The sequence below is a fragment of the Tenrec ecaudatus genome, chromosome X (genome assembly GCF_050624435.1).
Source record: "Tenrec ecaudatus isolate mTenEca1 chromosome X, mTenEca1.hap1, whole genome shotgun sequence".
Taxonomy (NCBI): domain Eukaryota; kingdom Metazoa; phylum Chordata; class Mammalia; order Afrosoricida; family Tenrecidae; genus Tenrec; species Tenrec ecaudatus.
Genome location: NC_134548.1, coordinates 46979373 through 47002133, shown reverse-complemented (window position 1 = coordinate 47002133; position 22761 = coordinate 46979373). Strand labels below are relative to the sequence as shown.

Here is a 22761-nt window from a genome sequence, read left to right as displayed (position 1 = left end):
TAGGACCAAGAACTGCCCCCTGGGGGCGGCGCTTTTAATCTCTGTGGGAGGAGATCCTGGGGAGAATCCAGGTTCTTTCTCCCACTGAGCTGCTGGTAGGTTACAATCACTTACCTTTTGAGTGCTAATCAAGGGCTTAACTTTTGCATCACCTGGCCTTCCTGGGAGGAGAGCAATCTCCCTTCCTGGCGACTTTATTTTCATTCACCTCTACTTTTCTTTTCAGTTTTACAACTGTCCTTTTATCCCTCTCAGCATAGTTCTCCAACCTTGGCGTCATTCAGAATCAGACTGGGGAAGGGAAGTGAAACTAACCAGCTGATTTCTCAGGGTCTCTCTGCACTTCAGGGAAGGATGGAATGACGCCTTATTCCTCACATGGTGGATGGACAAGCCAACTTGGTGTTGTTGATTTGAAACAGCTGAACTTTATGCGGGCGAGGCTTTTCAGGCTCTGAAGCCCCCTTCCCCAAGGGAGCCCTTTGGAAAAGGAGGAAAGGCTTCTTGTCCAATTATGTTTTCCCTCTGATCTGCATTAAAAAAAAGATTTAGTAGCTAGATCCGTAACGTTGGCAAATCCCTCAGCCTCTTGAGGGAGTGGCCAAAGGTTTGAACAAAACACTTCTGAAGAGAGAAGAAAAAAAAAAAAAGGCGGTGGGTCTCCACACTCCCTCACCCCTTTGGTAAATACTGTTTTATTTTTGTTACCGCACTGAGAATTCTACCAGACGATTTCTGGAAACCGACTTCTGAACTAATTGGGCGCTTCTGCTGTGCAGAGGAACAAAGACTTTTTTTATTGGTCTTTAACTGAAGCATATACCTGTCTGATGGCTTTTGCTCATTCCGCACATGCTCAGTTGAACAGAAATCTTCATATTGAATGGAACCCAGCACAGCGGCAACACCCAGAACCTCACTCCCTGGCTGACCCTGTGCATCCACTCCCTCCAGTGGCGTTTTTCTTCTCAAATGTCTCACATTTACCGAGCGTGTAGGGAGCGGAGTAAGCACTGGGGGCGCGGGGGATACTCAAAGGGGTTAAAAGTCCTTGACCTTTATTTATGCTGTCCCTAGGGGGGTAGGTGTTTGTTGAGTTTGAGGCGGAACGCGGGAGAGCTTTCTCTATAAATTGCTGTTCGTTGTTATGCGCATTCCTAGACAGTTTTTAGTTCCCTTCTTGTGGGTGGATGCCCTCTTCCCCCAGACCTCATTTTCATTAAGGAATGACCCAGTGGCACTAAAAGCATCTGCCGCCTGGCACAGTCTTGAGTGACAGCCTCGCCACCTCCCTCCTTTCCCCATTCATTGGGAATTTCTTTTCCCCGCGCCTCCCTGCCCAGCAAAATCTGGGAAAGGCTTTCTGCAGTTACAAAAGGAGGAGGAGGGCAGTCGGGGTTCCGAGACTCGCCCGCAGATCCACGCGAGCGGGCGGGCGATCCCGGACCTTTTGTTTCTGGCCCATTTTGCGACTTGGTCGCGGCGGGGCGGGAGGTGAAGACCCCAACCAGCCAGCAACTCGGCAGCTGCCGCCCGCTGGCCCCTGGGGCCATTGGCCCCCCCTCACCCTCTCTAGATCCCCTCCGCCCGACGGCTCCCCGTGACGTGGCCGGGCAGCCAGCGCATGCGCCGAGCAGCCCGGCTCCCTTCCCTCGGCCGCCACCTCCCCACGGGCTGGAGTGGGCGGGGTCTGTGCTGCTGGAAGCCGCGCGGCCAGAGGGGGAGGGTGGCGAGTGTGCACGGAGCTGGTGCGCTGGGCTCAGGAGCCGGTCGGTTGGCGACGGAGGAGGAGCAGAAGGCGGCGGCCGCGGCTCCCGCCCGCACTGAGCGCTGGTCCCGCGAAGCCCCCTCCCACTCCTGAGCGGACCGCGACGGCAGGAGGAGGAGCAGGGGGAGGGAGCGTCTCTGCCACCGCCTCCGGGTCCCCAGCGTCGAGCCGCTACCACCTTCCGCGGCCAGCCTCCTTCCATGCTCCTGCCGCGGGCCCCCTGGTAGCCCGAGCTGCCCCACGCGCGCTGCAGCCGGCCTCGGGCGGTGGGAGCGGCCGCGGCCTCGCGGCCCGCGCGGGCTGACGAGAGGGGAGCGCGGCGCCGCGCCGTCCCCGCGGATCCGCACGCCGGGCAGCGCGGCCCGAGCAGCTCGAGGAGCAGCGGGCGGGCGGGCGGCGCCGGGCCCGGGCCGCCCTCGCTCAGTGCCCCGGCCCCGCCGCCCGCGCCGGGGCGGTCGCCCTCCGCGCCGGAGCTGCGGTCTGCGGGCCTCGCCGCCGCCGACGCGACCCGATCCGAGCGTCCTCGGCACTGAGGGCTCGCGGGTCCCCAGGGGAGGAGGCGAGTCCGGGGCCGGGCTCTGAGCTCTTTGGCGCCCCCACCCCAGTTTTCCGAGCCCTCCACGCTGCGGCCACAGTCCCCTCCGGACCATGGCCGACGACGACGTGCTGTTCGAGGATGTGTACGAGCTGTGCGAGGTGATCGGCAAGTAAGTCTCTAGGCGAGGGAGCGAGGGAGCGGGAGTGTGAAAAAATGCATCTCAGGGATGCCCGGGTCCCTCCCGCACCGGCTCCGGGCCTGCCCCCTGCCCTCCCTTGCCGGGCGCCTCCCAATTCCTGCTCCCTCTCAAGCATTTAGGAACTGGGAGCTGGACCTCCTGCCCGCGGAGGTCTGGGGAGCTCCCCGGGTGGAGGCGGACCAGCCCAGGCCGGCCACCCCAGGAGGCTTAGGGCTGGCTGAAATCCGCTGCCTGCATTTTTTCTGACGGCTGCACAGGGACGTGGCAGATCGGATTTTATAGTTGCTTCCTGAGAACAGTTGAGGTTATTGTTATCTTGAGCGTAGCACAGACCATTAACGAAAAGAGCAGCTTGCATTTCTTTTGCTTGCACGGAGAGCGAGGGAGAACGTCCAGCTTTCTAAATTGTGGGGTGTGTGCCTATTGTGCAGGATATTAGATGCCTTTGTGTTCACCCCATGCCCAGATTGGAGGGGGTCCTCTCAGACGACGGGGTGCGATCAGTTCCACCCGATTCCTCACCTTGTGTAGACAAACATGGAAAGAGTTGAGGGCATCCCAATTTTTAACGCCTCGTTATGCAATGACTGTTAAATCAGTCTCTGAGGCTCCCCTTGACTGTTGGGATGGTGGAGCTGTCTGCTTTGAGTCACTGGGCTGGTCTAGAATATAGAACTGACAGTCCAAATGCTCATCCTTTCATCTGTGTTGTATAATTTCGCTAGGGAAAGGCAGGGAATCAGATTAATCACAGGGCTGATTGAGAATTAAATCTGCAGTTCCTCATCTAATTGTCCATTCCTTAAATCTGTTTTGAATAGTTTCCTTTTCATTCTTGTCAAACAATATTCCAAGTGCACAATCCTGCTAATTTGCTTGGGAGGGAGGGAGGGAAAAGCTTGCAATTTGAAGTTGATTTCTTAGCTCCGTGTGTATTCTGTGGCTTTAGAAGTTGGGGAGATCGGGTTGAAGAGTAATTGGGGCTTATTTAATGGGGCTGCAGGATAGCTACCATAGAAATATTTTTCCGCTCCCCCCACCCCCATGGGGTGTTTTATTATCTATTTTCAAGTCTGTATTTAGGAATCCAAAGGAAAACTATAGAGCAATTGGCTCGATGTCTCTTAAGTTATCTGCAGTACTCAATTTCATTTGAAGTGCTGAAAACTCATTTTTATCTTCCATATTGAGATATATGCGTTGCCTCAGATGGCGAAATTGTGACTAGAGCTTGCTACACACTTTACTCAGACCCAATTGATATGAGGACATGTTACTCCTTGCCCCTATTGTTACATGATCAGCTTGTCTACTAGAAGGATATCCAAATGTGTCTTAGTAAAGTGGTTGTGGAAGCACTCTAGAACAGCCCTGCTCAGAAGATAGATAAAGTAATGTGAGCCACACAAGTAATTTTAAATTTTGTAGTGGCCATGGCCACATTTGAAAATAGACACACACACACACACACACACACACAAGCTAAGAGGTAAAATTAAAATTTAATTTTAACAATCTGAAATATGATCATATCAACATGTAACCACTATAGAAAGTATTAATGAGATCATTTGCATCCTCGATTTCATACTAAGTCTTTGAGAGCCAATGCACATTTTATAAACAACATCACATCTCATTTCTAATGCTAAGCTACATGCTCATTAGCAACGTTGGATTTGTGTTTAGATTAATATAATTTATATTTGAAGAAGCAGTTTTATGTACTCAAATTATGCCAAACATACTTTAAAGTTTTCCAATAACTGAATTTGTATTTGCTTTTACATTCAGATTAATTAACAGTAAAAAGAATTTAAAATTCATGTCCTCATTAAGGCTAGCCACATGTCAAATGCTCAAAAACCACATGTAACTATCACAGTTTTACAGAGATGTATACAGGATTCTCCCCCCCCTTTTTTTTTCTATCTTTCCAGTTTTGGGAGTATCCAGGGAAGGTAAAGTAGCTGTTTCTCAAAAGCCCTCAAATGACTGTGTATATCAGGGAGGGGGTTAAATATTGTTTGTTGCATCTTAGTGATAGCTGATGTACCTAAACCAGCAAAACCCTAACTGGAAAATGTGAAATTATAATGTTATAATTGTTATTTTGTTATATTGATTGGAAATAGCCACCCTTTAATAAAATTTGAAACAGAATTCTGCATACTTAAGGTTTTCAAGAGTACCGATGTGGTTGCTGTCTTTCAGAAGTGGTTATCAGCTTTACATGAACATCGTCAGTGTTCTGCTGACTTTTCATCAATTGAATATCTTTAGGAAATATACCTTGGTAGAGCTGAAGCCATCTCTCCAGTTGCTGCAAAGCTGACTGGGGAGGGAAAGCAAACAAGTGTTGAGGTAATAGGTTGTGTGTGGTTCCCTTAGAGTCCGTGAACTTTGCCATCTCATTAATATTCTATAAAAATCTGACTTGGTGAGTATCATTTATAATCAGCCATTCCATGAATTAATTCAAGGGAGCCTTAGTGGTATAGAAGTGTAATGAGGATGTTTCTTACCCTGTGTAAAGGTTGAAGGTTTCACTAATAAATTGTCTCAGACTATATTGATCTGGACATTGGAATTCACTTGAGATTTTCTTTCAGGGGCTCTTGACAGCATATTATTTGAACTTAGAATTTTTGATCAACTCTGAATTTAAGCAGCAAGACCTTGAAGATGTTCACTTTTTGTTAATGTCGATCTACATTCCATGGAATTTTGTTTTTCTTTTATTCCAAATCAGTATCACAGGTTGTTTTGGACTATGTATTATGGTCTTAATTTTCATTGAGTCACTTTAGATTCCATATCTCCAGACCAATTGGACAATCCACTCATTTATGAACCTATATTTATGAACCTATATTCCCACCCACCCACTTACACTATACATTAGATCTTACTTGGTGGCCTAAAACAGCTTCAGTTTCATTTAGCCCTTCAATGTGTTTTGTCGCTGCTGCCATGGTTGAGAAGGACATCTTGTAGGATGAAGAGCTTTAGAGTATAAGATCATTTCTTTGGAATATATGTTTTCTTGATACTTTGAGTGAATCCTTTGGCTCATTAAGGTTGCTCGGAATGTGTTTTTTCTTTTTTTTAATTAAAGCTCCCCGTGGGCCCCCCCCCCCGTTTTCCCTTTCAAAAGTCTTGCAGAAACTCCTTTTGATGCCCATTATTTTCATTACATTTCCCCGATGTAACATCTTTCAAGTGACTGAAAGAAATCTTCAATGATGAGACCATATCATAGTCCCCTTAGCAACCATGGTACTGTTACTGAAAAGGAGTGATGTTACTATGTCAACACAGGTTTCTGGCTGATTTCTACATCACGGTCATTTGTAGCCCCTTTCGCAAATGCACAGTTAAGTAGGTAAGTATACAATCAGTAATACTGTAAAGTGAAATTTTTAGAAGATTTATCCACATCAAAACAAACAAACCACCACCTACTTTCTTGGTATTGCAGTTTTTGTGAAACGGTAAGAAAATGCACCCTATTTTCTCCTGTCTGGGCAAAATATTTGCCCCATATTTAGGGTATTTAGGAACCTGTAACTTGACTTTTTTATATTAGTAGGACATAAACTAAAACTGGAATGTTGCGGTATAACTCTTGCTCAGAGCTGACATCCAAGTTTGTGAAGCATGCTATATTTGCTTATACCTCAAGAGCACGTATCATATTTAATTACAATTCCTTCTTTAGGGGTTTCTTTACCTAGCTAATGGGTAGCTTCATGAGGGCAGATAACACATCATATACATCCTTATTACTTGACATAGTGCTTTCCAAAGTAACAGTCACTTAGTAGCTCTGGAATGAATTGAGTAGTTTTTATAGAATCTCATTAAAAGGCAAAAAGCATGTTTATCAGCCATAGAGTAATAATTGTCCCAAAAGGCTGCATGTGTTTAAAGAAATAGTTCACTACCTGTCTGCGTATTAGAATCACCAAGGGAGCTTTTAGAAATGATCAATGTCAGAGCCCTGTCTGATCAATGAAATCAGAATCTCCAGGTCCTAGACATTGTATGTGTGTCTGTGCGCGCGCGCGCGCGCGCGCGCGCACACACACACACACACACACAAGTACTTGTATAAATTCAGCTCAGTAAGTGATTCTAATGTGCAGCTACAATGGAGAGTCACTGGTTTAAAACCTAGATTTTATATGTAATGTTTGGGGACTAGCCTTTCAGAGGCTAGTAGAATAAAAATATTAGAGGGATATTTCAGCCAAAAGTCCAAATAATGAATTTTCTCTTTTATGAGCCTTGTTGTATGAGAATTTCATTCCAGCCTGTATTTGGCTCTGATTTCTTCAGTCTTTAAGGTTCATATTTATTTATGGCACACATCTATTGCTAACATAGTGACTGTCTGATGTTTGGAACAACACAGAACAATGATTGCTCCAATAACAGTTAATGATGATGACTGGCTGCTGAATGACTTAATTCAGTATTAAGAAATATAACAGTTTAATATGGATTGTCTTTGCACATACACCCTATTAAAGAGTATGGCTAAGTACTTTATATTCTTTAAGTCCATACTTGTGATTCAAATGTTGTTTGCCAGAGAATTAAGTTAAATGCAACCTTTACATAAATACTGGATTATTAATATGTGAAATAGGTAGTTTAACATTGAGAAAAACCAGCTTTACTAATGGGTATTAATCACTATGGTTTTCAGATATATCTAGTACCACAGGGAATTTTTCTTGGAAATCTTAACTAAACACTAGGTAAGCTACCGCCGTTTTTTTTTAATTAAAAGATCGTTTTATTGGGGGCTCTTACAGCTATTATAACAATCCCTACATCAATTGTATCAAGCATACCTGTACATATGTTGCCATTATTCTTTTCTAGATATTTACTCTCTATTGAGCCCTTGGTATGAGCTTTTCGTTTTCCCCTCCCTTCCCCCCTAAACTAGTTTTTAATGCTCAGAACATCTCCAAGTGTGAGCCTGAAGTAACCCGTTTCCCAAAATGAATATTCAAATACTCCATGGAAGAAGCGCTGGGTCAGTGACAGCCATGTAACAGAAGTAGCACAATCAGAAGCTCAACGGTGGGCAGCCCTAAAAGAATCCAAGCCCTGGAGGTTAAGCTGCACTTTTACAGAGGACAACCTGTTCAAAGCAGGATGTGGATTCCTACATGTAGCAGACCTGACTGAGAGTAGGGCTCAGGGTAACAGCCATGTTGATTCCGGCTGATGGAGGTGGGTTTTCCCCCCTCTGAGATCATTTTGGGGGGGAACTGAGTCACTCATTTGCTTTTTCTACATATTCCAGACCGTCTCTGAGTCTCCTCATATGTCGCGCTTCTGAAGTGTTGTTTGAAGGTTACCTTTTATAGTCCTTGAACTTCCATGATTGTGCCATAGCGTTGCTCTTTGCAATTTATGCCTTCATTTTCCTACCTTGCATGAGAGGGCTTCAAAAAATTCATGGATAGATTCCATGATCTTGTAATTCCATTTCCCCGTGAACTTTTTGAAGCCCTCCTTATGTCTGCAGTCGTTTCACCCGATGCATTATCTCTAATGCCCTTCAATTGTGTTCCTGGATATTCCTTTTGAACTGAAAATTCTTTTATCACCAGTTGTTGGTCTATTCAGTAAATTTCACAGGCAAGGCGTACCTTGTTTCATGGAATTGTTCTTAATGAATATATTTTACATTTTAAGTGTGGTCCCTCCATTATTGCCATCAAGTAGATTCTCACTCTCAGCAACCATCTAGCCCTTGTGGATTTCTGAGACTGTAACTTTTTACAGGAGTAGAAAGCCTCCTCTTTCTTCCTTGGAGCAGCTGATAGTTTTGAACTGCTGATCTTGTGGTTAGCAGCCTGACTCATAACCCAGTGCGCTACCAGGGCTCCGTTAAGTATGGTACTGGGTTGATAGCAACTAATAGTGGCCCTGTAGGACAAGGTAGAGCTTGTCCCTGTGAGCTGCCGAGACTGTAACTTTTTATGGGAGTAGAAAGCCCCATCCTTCTACTCCTTAAGTGTGGTAGGAATACTATATTTAAAGGAATTTTGGCACAAAGACTTTTGAGGATTGAAAAATAATGTTAGATCTCCTTTGTAAGGGGAAAGAGTATTATAATGTTAGGCATTATGTATTAATTATCTTATTTTGAACAGGTTTATTGACATTAATTCACGTCAGTTGTTTAAATATAATAAAGAGAATTGTGCCTTCATCACCACTTACAACATTTTCCTCATTCTTGTATCCATTATTATTAGCTCCCCTTTTACCCCCCAACCTTCCCTCTCATAACCCTAAGAAGCTCTTTACCTGGTTGCTATCACTATAGATCTACCTATCCTGACTTTCATGTAATGAAAATCATTAAATTAGCTCATTTAATTATACCCATTTTTCAGAGAACATCGAAATCAAAAGAGAGTGCTGAGTAACTTGCCCTGGATCACATGGGGTTCAACTGTGGTTCTAAAGTCCATTCATTTTATGCTGCGTTATGCTGCTGGTCCAAGTTGGAAAAAAATTGCATTAATTTTCTTTCAAATAAGGCACACGCCTTCATTTTCAGATTTTGCTTACTGTAAATTGTAATTGTTTGATAGTTTAATTAAATTTCTTACCTCTTCAGTAGAGGTTGGCTAGTACTGTTCACTCTTTTATCTATTTCTTTTTCGTGTTGACTGTCTAATGAAATCTCAGTATTGGTCACTAAACTGATAAGTGTATGTATATTCTCCCTCTTCCCCTCCTTTTACTTTATATTGGAGTTTGGGTGAAACTTTACAGAGCAACTTCATTTTTCCATTCAACAGTTTATATATATTTTGTTTCATGACATTGGTTCAGTACCCATTTACTCCTTGGGTTCCCACTTTCCATTTATCTTCCTTTCCTGCCTTCTGAGCTCTGTTTTGGCACAAACGCTATTCTCTTGGTCTCAAATGGTTGATTGTACATTTCTTCCTGGTGTTCTTATTCACTTTATAGGCCTGTTTAGCTGAAAGTTGAAGTCCCCTAAGATTGCAATCCTAAGCCCCCAAGCCCAATGAATCAGTTCTTCAAAGTGTTCAGATATGGCCAAGAAATTTCTAGAAATTTGCCTCATGTATGTTTTAAATATCTTTGGATATATGGTGATAAGAAAAAGGATGGCAAAGCTTCTTCGTACAGACTTTGGACTTGTTGTCAGGAGAGACCAGTTCCTGGAGAAGGACGTCATGCTTGGTAAAGTGGAGGGGCAGCAACAAAGAAGAGGGCCCTCAATGAGGTGGAGTGACACGGTGGCTGCAACAATGGGTTCACGTATGGGATTGATTGTCAGATAACGCAGGACTTTGGCGGTGTTTCATTCTGTGGTGCATAGGGTCATTGTGGGTCAGAACCGACTCGATGGCACCTAACAGCAGCAGCAGCAACAACAAAATATTACTACAAGATCGGAGAAAACTTTAATAAACGAAAATATCAAACATGAAACGATTGTTTCTCAACATGCCTTCCAGCTAGGTCTATAGCAGCAGTTCTCAACTGGTGGGTCGCGACCCCTTTCGAGGTCGAAGGACCCTTTCACAGGGGTCGCCTGATTCATAAGCATAGTCAAATTATAGTTATGAAGTAACAACAAAAATAATTTTATGGTTGGGGGTCACCACAACACGAGGAAGTGTATTAAAGGGCCGTGGCATTAGGAAGGTTGAGAACTACTGGTCTATATACTTCTGAAGGCAATATTTCCCTCGCTTCAACACTTTCTCAAAGATTTCTGCGCTCTTCAACTTATCACACACACCAAAAAAACACTGCAATTTTGGCATTCTCAAGGGTCTCAAATTGTATTCCTTTGAAATGTTCTTTGAATTTTGGTGACAAAATGAAGTGTGAGGGACAAGAGCAGGGCAGGAGATAAATAGGGTAGAGTTTTCCAGTGAAATTCTCCTAGGACAACCCTTGCTGCCTGCAAAGAATGAGCAGGTGCATTGTCGGAATGGGGAAAAATATTTCTCGGTCTAACTTTCTTGGCCTTCTCCCCAATACAGTGCTCAATTTTCTTACAATTTCTTCATAATAACCCCCCGTGATTGCCCTGTGTTCCTTGAGAAAATCTATCAAGTTTACCCCCTTTGGAATCTCAAAAACTGGTCACCATAACCTTCTGAGCTGACCTCTTTAGCTTAAATTTAACTGGCCCAGCAGATCCCCTTGAAAGCTACTCTTGACTGGGACCCCCCCCCCCTTTAAGGCACCCTTAATGAGACCAAGACAAGAGTGTGTTGACAGAATTTGTGTGCAGCCATCCACTGCTCACAGAGACATTTTTAAACACATTTTGCATTTTATTTGTAGTAAACCCATGTACGTATGAACTGGAAACCCAGTAGCAATACTTTTTGACTTGCCCTCACATTAGCAGTACATACAAATGTGTGTGTAAAAATAACCATTGCCAAAGCCGTATATGCTCATGGGTGTACTCCCATTCCCATCCCCACATCTATTTAGCTTGCATGTCTCCCTCTGTAGCTACTTGTAGACTTGCTTTGCTATTATTCTTGCAAGATTGCGTGTGTAATAAGGAGCCCTGGTGACTTAGTGGGTTCGTGTTGGGCTGCAATCCACAAGGTCAGCAGTTTGAAACCACCAACCATTCTGTGGGAGAAAGACCTGTAAAGAGTTACAGTCTCAGAAACTCACAGGTGCAGTTCTGCACTGCTCTATAGGGTCTCTATGAGTTGGTACCAGCCCATACCAGTTTGGTTTTGTGTGTGTGTGTGTAATAATATTTGCTGCCGTTGTCTTTCAATCTTAGGCATTTCCCAATGTCTTCCTTTGCCATTTGTCATGTTGCGGTGCCCGCTCCCTTATTGTATATTGAGAGCACTCCAGAAGGTTCATGGAAAAACTTCATTATCTCTTGATTCCATTTTTCTCTTTTTTTCATATTTTACATTTTTAAAATGATTTCATTAGGGGCTCATATAACTCTTATCACAATCCAAACACACATCAATTGTGTAAAGCACATTTGTACATTCATTGCCCTCGTCATTCTCAAAACATTTGCTCTCCACTTATGTCCCTGGCATCAGTTCCTCATTTTCCCCCTGCCTCCCTGTTGCCAACCTCCCTCATGAACCCTTGATAATTTATAAATTATTATTTTGTCATATCTTACACTGTCCAACGTCTCCCTTCACCCACTTTTATGTTGTCTGTCCCCCAGGGGGGAGGTCACATGTAGATCCTTGTAATCGGTTCCCCTTTTCCAACCCACCCTCCCTCTACCTTCCCAGTATCACCACTCTCAGCACTGGTCCTGAAGGGATCATCCATCCTGGATTCCCTGTGTTTCCAGTTCCTATCTGTACCAGTGTACATCCTCTGGTCTAGCTAGATTTGTAAGGTAGAATTGGGATCATGATAGTGGGGGTGGGAAGCATTTAGGAACTAGAGGAAAGTTGTATGTTTCATCGTTGCTACTCCACACCCTGACTGGCTTGTCTCCTCCCGAGACCCTTCCGTAAGGGATGTCTAATTTCCTACAGACAGGCTTTGGGTCTCCACTCTGCCCCCACCCCTTATTCACAATGATATGATTTTTTGTTCTGATGATGCCTGATACCTGATCCCTTCGACCCCTCGTGATCACACAAGATGGTATGCTTCTTCCGTGTGGACTTGTTGCTTCTGAATTAGATGGCCGCTTGTTTACCTTCATATCTTTAAAACCCCAGACGCTATATCTTTTGATAGCTAGGCACCATCAGCTTTCTTCACCACATTTGCTGATGCACCTGATTATATTTTTCCATGTACTTGTGAAGCCCCTTCATTTTACCTTTCCCTCCCCTAAGGTAATGCTTGTTTAGTCTCTAGTTAGTAATTTATTCTCCTTTTCCCTGCCATCTCTGGTAAACACCAAAGAATGTTTCTTTTGTGTGTAATCCTCTTTTTTGACATTTTATAATAGTGGTCTCATACCATAGTTTCCCTTTTGTGATTGACTTATTTTACTTAGTGCCCTCCAAGTTGATCCATGTTATGAGGTGTTGCATGGACTTCTTCATTTTTTAGAACATTGTGTAATATTCCATTGTGTGTACATACCTTAGTTTATCCCGTCATTTGTTGATGCCCATGTAGAACATCTTTTTTCCATCTAGATTCCATCTTTTTTGCTATTGTGAATAACAATGTGATGAACATGGGTGCGCATATTATCTGCTTGAGCATGTGGAATAATAGAATCCAAGTCACCTATTCAAAATAGAATTCATTTTGTATCTTTCTTTACCCTTCCACTCTCTTAAGTTTTTCCTTCCAGTTCCCAACACCAAAAGACAGAATGCTGAGTTTATTATCCTTAACATCTCAAAGCAGAAGTAATGAGGTTTCAGAGGTAGGTGTTTGAGGGTATGGTGGGTGGTTTCCACAGGTTAGTTGTGTTATTCCTGTATCCTGTCATGAAAATACTAAAATTATTCCCTTTGATTCTGAAAGCCATGTACTAAACAGCAACTGCTGAGTGTGTGAATGTCTCACCTGTCTGCCAACACGGTACAACTAAAGAATCAAGCAACTGAGTTACTGCTTGCAGAGCAGGTACTTGACTCCAGTTAACAAGCTCATGGGATGTGCTGCTCACACGTTTTTTTCTTTTTCATTTCCTTTGCAGTTGACAGTGCTAATTCCAGAACCACAAATGTGACTCAAGATTTATGATTAAGGGTTCAAGATACTTTAGGACCTGTTCTTCTTTCTTCTGATCCTGAATCCACCCAGTGTTGTGCCATCCCTGCTTTCAATGAATGAAATATGTAATTGCCCTGATTGCCCACAGTATTCTTGGTGAATAAGCAAAGTCAGTAGGAGGAAAATAATTTCTGAAGGTAATTTGCCTTCAAGGATATTAACTGTAGATTTCCAATTTTGAGACTTAGCAGTGTTTTATTTCTCTTTATTAATAACTAGGTTATTTTCCAGTAATTGTATTGAGATATAACTCACATATCATATACTTGCATACTTCAGTCATATTTTAAAAGCATTTATATATACATCCTCCCCCATCCTGTATTCATTATTCACTCTCCATTTCCCTCCAACACCACCCTCCTCATCGCTGTTTAGCCATTACACAAGTGTTATTGTCTCTATACATCTGCCTATCCTGGCTTTATAGACTGGCAAACACTGAAAATAAACAAAAAAGAACCAAAGTAACAAAAACAGCAAATATATTAGAGAAAGAAAGAAAAGACCACCAACATTAAAATAACCCAGAGTAAAAACTTCTGGTGAAAAAAGCAGGAAATATTGCAGACTAGAATAAAAAATGAGTCCAAAAGAAATCAAATAACCAGCTGCCACATTGTAGCCTAATTATATCTGCCATAATCGAGTCTATCATAGTCTCTGTCTGATAGCAAGGTTTTTTCACATCCCTCAACTGTGGTCAGAGGGGATCCACCAGAGGCTTTATCTATGTAGGACTTAGTTGACACCTCACTTAGATGGCTGCTTGTTTGAATACAAGCCTTTTAAAACCCCAGATGCTATTCTTTTTGATAGCTGGGCACCATCTACTTTTTCACCACACTTGGTTACAGCCCCCTTACCTTCAATGATCTCTTCACAAGGGTGAGCATCAAACAGGACCACGTCATAAGAATTTATTACAAAGAGAATTCTCAAGCATCCCTCTGAGGTATAAGGTAATTTCATTGATAATGCCATTAACTTATCCAATGACATCGAATTAATTAATTAGTTTTTAAACTGTTACCCATCTGTCACTTCATTATACTGTGGTGAGTTACGTGTTGCTATGCTGACAAGGATCTACATGTAACCTCCTCCCTGGAGGATGAGTAACAGAAAAGTGGGTGAAGGGAGACGTTGGACAGTATAAGATATGACAAAATAATAATTTATAAATTATCAAGGGCTCATGAGGGAGGGGGGAGCAGGGAGGGAGGGGGGAAAATGAGGATCTGATCCCAAGGGCTCAAGTAGAAAGAAAACGTTTTGAGAATGATGATGGCAACAAATGTACAAATATGCTTGACACAATGGATGGATGTATGGATTGTGATAAGACTTGTACAAGCCCCCAATAAAAGGATTTAAAACAACAACAACAACAACATCAACAAAGCTATACCAGCCAGGTCACTCATAGTGAACAAGTTTCAGCAGAGTTTCTAAACTGAAAACAATAGTAGCCAATGAAAACCTTATGGTTCACAATTGGTCACTGTCTGACTTGCATGCTTTGGACATATTATTAGGAAGGACCAATTTTTGAAAGAAGACTACACGTTTGCTGAAGGAGAAATCAGGCAAGACTCAGGAAGACGTATTGGCACAGTAATCCCAATGATGGACTCAAACATGCTGGCAGTCTTGTGGACAATGCAGGATTGGGCAGTGGTTTGTTATGCTGTATATAAGATTGCCATGAATTGGAGTTAACTCAATGTCAGCTAGTAACATCAACTGTTTTTTTTAATTTCACCAACTGTTTTTATAATAGAAATTATAAAAGCAATGATGCCCTTCACAAATTAAAACATACAGTGTGACAGTAAACAGTGAGTCTTACCCCCCTCATTTTTCTTCATCTATAGCTCTGTTCTCCAGAAGTAACCATTCTGTCTGCCCTCCATTTTAACTACTACACAATATTCCAAATTGACTACAAGTTGTTTTTAAGTGGACTTGTGTTGGAAATGGTGGAATGGTCTACATGACAGTGAAAATTTGGGAATCATTAATGTGGAAGTGAAACTGGGGGACTGCGGTTATGGTTTGGCGTATAATTCACTTCAAAGAGGAATCAGGAGAGCTAGATGTCACAGAAGTTTCTAAGTGGGAAGGATCGATAATGTAAAATGCCAAAAGAGAGAATGAGGGCAACACACACACATGTACACACACGCGCACACATACACACACACAAAACAAGAAAATAAGGCTTGGTAATAGCAGAGAGGCAATTTAAACCATGTATGAAAATGAATATAAATGTTTAATAAGCAGTTCATAGTGTGAGTGAAAAGCAAGGTTTGGGCTTCATATTTGAGGATATTGGATATATTATACTACCTCTATGTGAATCTATTTCAACACCAACATATTTCAGACAAAAAAGGAATGGAGTTCTTTTTCACTATGATTGTGTTTTGCAGATTTTGATGGCTGGCTTTTGGATAAAATAATTTTATTTTCTTAAGATTAAGTCCTTTTCATTCCTGCGCTTGGTGTGTGACTTACAATTAAATGGGAGCCTTTTCTGAAGGGATGAAGTAAATTTTAGATCCTTTAAGTTCTTGGTATTTGCCAAACCATTGCTATTTTTAAAAATCCTTCACCTACAAGGATTTGATTCTTTCTTACCTCAAGGATTTTTGTCCATATTGAATGAGTGTAGTGTTCGCGTGTCCTTTCATGCCACCCCGAACCCCAAGAATTAATTGGCTTATAAAAATGTTGCCCAAATCTATTCACAATAACAAATTATTACTTTGTTGTATTTAAACCATTGTTTTGTAGCTAAGTGTTTCATTTCAGTTTCTGCTTCATTTTGACTCTCATTATTTCATTTTAGTTTCTGTGTTCTGTTACTAGGCTGTTAGTCTTTTAAAAAATTCTCCTTTGATTTATTTTTATGCCTTTTTATTTATTTTTACATTGTAAACCACTGTATTGAATATTTGAATCATTTACAGTTAAGAATGTTGATTATTCTATCTACCTCCCGTTTTCTCTCCTTTGGTATAATTTAATAATACTTAAAATATAATGAGTCTACATTTCAGGCTTTCACCCCGAGTTTAACATATTTTGGTATATTTAAATTTAATATTGAAGTATTTATTATAGCTCTTGATGTTATTCACTCAATGCAAACGTCTCCAGCCCTACTATGAAGAGCAGATTATTATTATACAGTTGATATTTCATAGAATTTGTCTTGTATTTTTAGGAAATGAGACAGGTATTTGGCCTTTCTGCTTACAATTGGTATATACTTTTCTGTAAACTTGTTGCTCACCCTTGCTTTGTGGTTTATAAGACTAACCTAAATTCTGATCTGGCAACCTTTGGACATAGTCTAGCCACTTTTTCCTTATTTATATAAAGACTTGGTGGTTCAGTGCTATAAGTTAGGCAATGGACTGCTAACCTTCAGGTCAGTGGTTCAAACCTACAAGGTCCTCTCAGGGAGAAAGAGGAGGCTGTCTGCTCCCATAAAAAATTTGCTCTCTCTGAGGAGGGTGTAGGAGGCCTGGTAGAGTTTGATCAAGGACAATGTAACCCAGAGAAATTACTGAAACCCAAATGAAGGCTGAGCATGATAGTGGAACAAGAGAAAAGTAAAAGGAAATAGAGGAAAGATCTAGGAGGCAAAGAGCATTTATAGAGGTCTAAATACAGGCATGTATATAAGTAAATATATATGATGATGTAAAATAGATCTATGTACATATATTTATAGGTTTAGTATTAAGGTAGCAGATGGATATTGGGCTTCTACTCAAGTACTAGTGCAAGAACACTTTGTTCTATTAAACTGGCATTCCCTGATGCTCACCTTCCTGACTTGATCGCTGAAGACAAAGTGGGTGCATAAGCAAATGTGGTAAAGAAAGCTGGTAGTGCCCAGCTATCAAAAGTCTGGGGTCTTAAAGATAAACAAGTGGCCATCTAACTGAGAAGCAACGAAGCCCACATGGAAGAAGCACACCAGCCTGTGTGATCACGAGGTGTTGAAGGGATCAGGTATCAGGCATCATCAGAACAAAAAATCCTATCATTGTGAATGAGAGGAAGTGCGGAGTGGAGACCCAAAGCCCATCTGTAGGCAACTAGACATCCCTTTTCAGAATGGCCGTGGGGAGGAGACAAGCCAGTCAGTGTGCAGTGTAGATAGCAATAATGAAACATACAATTTTCCTCTAGTTCTTTAGTGCCCCCCCACCTATCATGATCCCAATTCTATCTTACAAATCTGGCTAGACCAGAGGATGTACACTGGCACAGATCAGAACTGGAAACACAGGGAATCCAGGACGCATAAATCCCTCAGGACCAATGATGAGAGTAGTGATCCCAGGAGGGTAAGGGAAAGATGGGAGGAAAAGGGGAAACTGATCACAATGATCTACATATAACCCCCTCCCTGGGGGACAGTCAAAAAAAATTATCAAGAATTCATGAGGGAGGGGGAGGGGGGAGGGGGAAAATGAGCTGATACCAAAGGCTCAAGTAGAAAGAATATGTTTTGAAAATGATGACGTCAACAAGTGTACAAATGTGCTTGACACAATGGATGTAAGTATGCATGGTGATAAGAACTGTACGAGCCCTCAATAAAATTATTTAAAATAATAATAAAAAATTGCCATTTCAGAAACCTGATATAAGTTTTCTATGAGTTGGAATCAATTCGATAGCAGTGGATATAGTTGCTTCACAAACAATTTGCGTGAATTCGTGTTTGTAAAGTATAAGGTATAGTTTTTGTTTTTTTATTCCTAGAAGGTCTTTGAGTTACCATACTTTTGGCAGCTTTGTAAGTAAGTTTCAAAAATTTTCAAACGGTAAACCCAGGTAGTATTACATAAATAATATGGCGAAATGAGTATTCCTCTTTATCATGTATGTAAAATTGTTTTTGGTGCTAAGAGTCATTCATTGCAAGATGTGAGTTTGTGGGCAAGTTAATTCACTTCTCTGAGCTTCTGTTTCTTTACCCGTAAAGTGAGGGTGATAAGAACTACTTTGCAGGGTTATTGTGAGGCTAGAATACTGTGATCGAGGGAAGTAGGGTTTCCTAGGCTGACAGCTTTACAGGAACAGATGGCCAGATCTTCTCTCCCACAGAGCCACTGGTAGGTTCTAACTGCCCAGCTTTCTGGTTACCGGCCAAGCACTTAACCATTATGCCACCAAGTTCCTAGGCTGCAAATTGGGAACACGAAATCTAAGCTGGTACCTGAGGAGCCTGGTGTCATAGTGAGTAAAAAGTGTTACACAAGGGGGAAAGATGGGGACATTTTACTGTTGCAAACCCGAGACACCTATTCCAAAATTATACTCCTCACTTAAGGAGCAGTTGACCACCAGCTGCTCCCAGGAGAAAGATGAGGCTTTCTGCTCCCATAAAAAATTACAGTCTTGGAAACCCACAAGGGACAATTCTACCCTGTCCTGTCAGGTCACAATGAGTCGACCTCTACTCGATCGTAATGAGTTTGAATTTGAAAGAAATAACATTGTGTGGTACGTGATAGGTATTTGAGCAGAAAAAGGGAATGCTGGGTAGTTAAAAATTGGAAAAAAGCATGTAACAGGTAATCTCCTTTCATCTTATTTATTCAATCTGATCAAGTAACCCAAGAATCTGAATATATAAAGATGCATGCAGCATCAGGATTAGGGAAAGACTCATTAACAACCTGTTGTATGTAGATGATAACCTTGCTTGCTGAAAATGAAGATGTCTTGAAGCATTTACCGATGAAGGTCAAAGACTACATGAAGTCTTCAGTATGTATTATACCCAAATAGGAAGAAAATTGAAATCTACATAAGTGAACTAATAGCAACATCATAATAAATGGAGGAAAAGTTGCCAAGGATTTCATTCAGCATGGATTAACAGTCGATGCCAATGGAGGCAGCAGTCTAGAAATCAAGCAATGTACATTAGGAAAAACAAAGATGTCACTTTGAAAACCAAGGTGAAGAAGAATTGGTGTATTTTAACAGTGGTGCTTGCAAAGAATATCGATTATAACCGTGGACGATTCAGGTGGCGTAGTAAGCTCCGCACTGAGCTGCTAACCAGTTGGTGGTTGGTGGTTTTAACCCACCAGCTGCTCCTCACAAGAACGATGGGAGCTGCTTGCTGCCATAAAGATTTAAAGTATCAGAAACCCAAAGGAGCATTTCTCTTCTGTCCTATAGGGCTGCTTTGAGTTGGAATCAACTAGAAGGCAATGAGTTTTAAGAACAAAAATGAACAAAACAATCTCCAGACGCAAAGACTGACTTAGGTTTATTTACTTTGGAAAATCATAAGGAAAGACCAATTGTTTGAAAAGGATGGCATGTTTGATAAAGTAGGGGGCCAATGAGATGAATTTACAGAATAGCTTTAGCAATGGACTCAAACATTCCAATGACCAGGAAGATATTGCAGTACTGAGCAATGTTTCTGTGTAGGGGTACCATAAGTCAGAGTCAACTCAAAGACTTCTATCAATAACAACACAAGATACTCAATTAGTGAATGATAGTAGCTATTACTGTTATTGTTCTAATTACCATTATCACTATTGTTTATCAAACATTTCAATTTGTTGCCCTCAAGGAGCTCTCTGTCAATGAGAAGATGATAAATAGTTAAATTCTAACCCAGCTAGACTCAAGTTCTTTTAAAGCCAGAGTCACACTGAACTTGTTCATCTTTGTATCTCCCACTTAAGGTAGTATCTAACACATAGTAAGGAGCCTCTGGGTGGTACAAAAGGTTAAGCACTTAGCTGCTAACTGAAAGTTTGGTGGTTCAAACCCACTAGGAGGTTCCTTGGAAGAAAGGTTGGCTATCTGCTTCTGAAATATTATAGCCATCAAAGTCCTATGGACCACAATTCTATTCTGCACATAAAACTTTTATCAGTTAAAATCAACTACCTTGATTTTTTTTGTTTTTGGCACATAGTAAATACTCAGTAAATATGTTAAGTGAGAAATCCAGAGATTGGCCACTATTTGTTGGAGGAAGAAATTAGGGATCTTTTTACTGAAGAGGTCAGAGTTGACTGACTTGGCTTTCTTCTTAGTGAGTAATTTGTTTAAACTTTTTAGTTCTTTTTCCTCATTTATAAAAGAAGACCATGGGTAGAGAAAATGAAATATACAGGGAACATATTTTGCAAGGTTTTTTTTACTTGTATAGGTAGCACATATATTATTATAATAAATTTAAGCAATGGTTATAAAGCTAAAGATTTAGAGGGTAACTTTGGCGGTGCAGAGATCCTAAAATTCTTTGACTTTAATGGTCAAATGGGATGGACACAATTAAATTTTTTACTTGTTTTATTGGGAGCTCTTACAGATATTATAACAATCCATAATTCAATTAGATCAAGCATAGTTGTACAGTTGCTGCCACAATCAGTTTAGAAACATTTGCTTTCTTCTTGAACTCTTTGATATCAGCTCCCCTTTATTCCCCCTCATGTTCCAGGAACTCTTATTATATATTATTTTTATTATTTCTGTATCTTATACTATCCAATGTATCCATCAGTGGTTCTCAACCTTCCTAATGCCATGACCCTTTAATACAGTTCCTCATGTTGTGATGAAACCCAACCATAAAATTATTTTTGTTGCTACTTCAGACCTGTAATTTTGCTACTGTTATGAATCGTAATGTGAATTTCTGATCTGCAGGATGTATTTTCATTGTTACAAATTGAATATAATTAAACATAATTAAAACATAGTGATTAAACACAAAACAATATGTAATTACATATTGTGAAATATTTATGTGTTTTCTGATGGTCTTAGACGACCCTTGTGAAAGGGTCATTCAACCCCTGAAGGGGTCTCGACCCACAGGTTGTGAACGGCTGGGTTATTGCAGTCATCATTGATGTCAGGGACCTGTACCTGTACCTTCAGGGACTTGTTACTCTCTTTACTATTTCTGAAGAGTTTATATATCTTGTATTTCATGTATTCAATGATCTTAATTATACAAATGAAGATACACAGGTCTAAGAAGGTTAATAAGGTAAAACTTAGATTATAATAGTAAGGGGAAGAAATATTAAAGAACTAGAGGATAGTTATGTATTTCATCAGTGTTATAATGCACCCTGGATACATCATCCCTTCCATGTGGCCCTTCTGTGAGGGACTGTCCAGTTATCTTACAGGTGGGTTTGGGGTCTCCACTTTGTCTACATGCCTTCACATCAATTTGATTGCTTGTCTTTGAACTCTGATACCTATTCTTCTTGTGGACATCTCATAGTCTCACAGACTGATGTGCTTCTTCCATGTGGGCTATGTTGCATCCCTACTAGATGGCCGCTTGTTTAACTTCAAACCTTTAAGACACCAGATGCTATATCTTTAATAGCCAGACACCATCAGTTTTCTTCACCGCATTTGCTTATGCATCTATTTTGTCTTCAGCAATCTGGTTAGGATCTCTACATTATTAGAACAAGCCATTTTTTTTATTTTTAAAATATTTTATTAGGTACTCTTAGAGCTCATATAACATTTCCATATATCAATTGTGTCAAGGCTATTTGTACATATGTGGCCATCATCATTTTCTAAACATTAACTTTCTATTTGAGCCCTTGGTATCAGCTCCTCTCCATCCTCCTGCCCCCTTGTAATACCTTGATAAATTATAAATGACTATTGTTTTCATATCTTATACTGACCACTGTCTCCCTTCACCCATATTTCTGTTGTTCATCCCCTGGAGGTGGGGGGGTTATGCATCGATCATTGTGATCAGCTTCCCCTTTCTCCCCTCCTCCTTACCCTCTTGGTATTAATACTTCCATTTCTGTTCCTGATGAGCTGACCTGGATTCCATGTGTCATGAGCTCTTATCTGTACCAGTGTACACACTCTGATATAGCCAGAAGTGAATGGTAGGACTGGGGTCATGATAGTTGAGGGTGAGAAAGCCTCAAAGAACCAGAGGAATATTGTGTTTCATAGATGCTGTACTGCACCCTGGTTGACTCATCATCCCTCTCTTGTGACCCAACTGTGAAGGGATGTTCTACTGTCTACAGATGGGTTTGGGGTCTGTGCTCTGATCTCCCTCGTTCTCAAAAATACGTTTTGTTGTTTTGGGTCTTCTGATGCCTGTTATTTGATCCTGTCATCTACACCTCATGATCACACAGGCTGGTGTGCTTCTTCCATGTGGGCTTATTTCTTCTCTGCTAGATGGCCACTTGTTTATCTTCAAACCTTCAAGATGCCAGACACTGTATCTTTTGATAGCCGGGTACCATCAGCTTTCTTCACCACATTTGCTTATGCACCCATTTTGTCTTCAGTGATTGAGTCTGGAGGGTGAGCATCACAGAATGCCAGGTCGCTGGAACAAAGTGTTCTTGCATTGAGGGAAGGCTTGAGCAAAAGTCCAAAATCCGCCCACTTCGTCATTATATTGCC

At 41.4% G+C, this 22761-nt stretch overlaps 1 protein-coding gene across 8 annotated transcripts in view; it reads left to right on the top strand.

The window, feature by feature from the left end:
• Positions 1-2239: 2239 nt before the first annotated feature.
• CASK (calcium/calmodulin dependent serine protein kinase) overlaps positions 2240-22761 on the top strand; it is a 450866-nt gene continuing 430344 nt past the window's right edge. For 3 of the 8 annotated variants that reach the window (XM_075539425.1, XM_075539421.1, XM_075539419.1), the window contains exon 1: positions 2240-2475. In XM_075539425.1, the coding sequence (XP_075395540.1) occupies positions 2417-2475 (59 nt within the window). In that variant the 5' untranslated portion in view covers positions 2240-2416. The remainder of the gene's footprint in view (positions 2476-22761) is intronic. The other 5 variants (XM_075539427.1, XM_075539422.1, XM_075539426.1 and 2 more) reach the window with 3 other exon arrangements.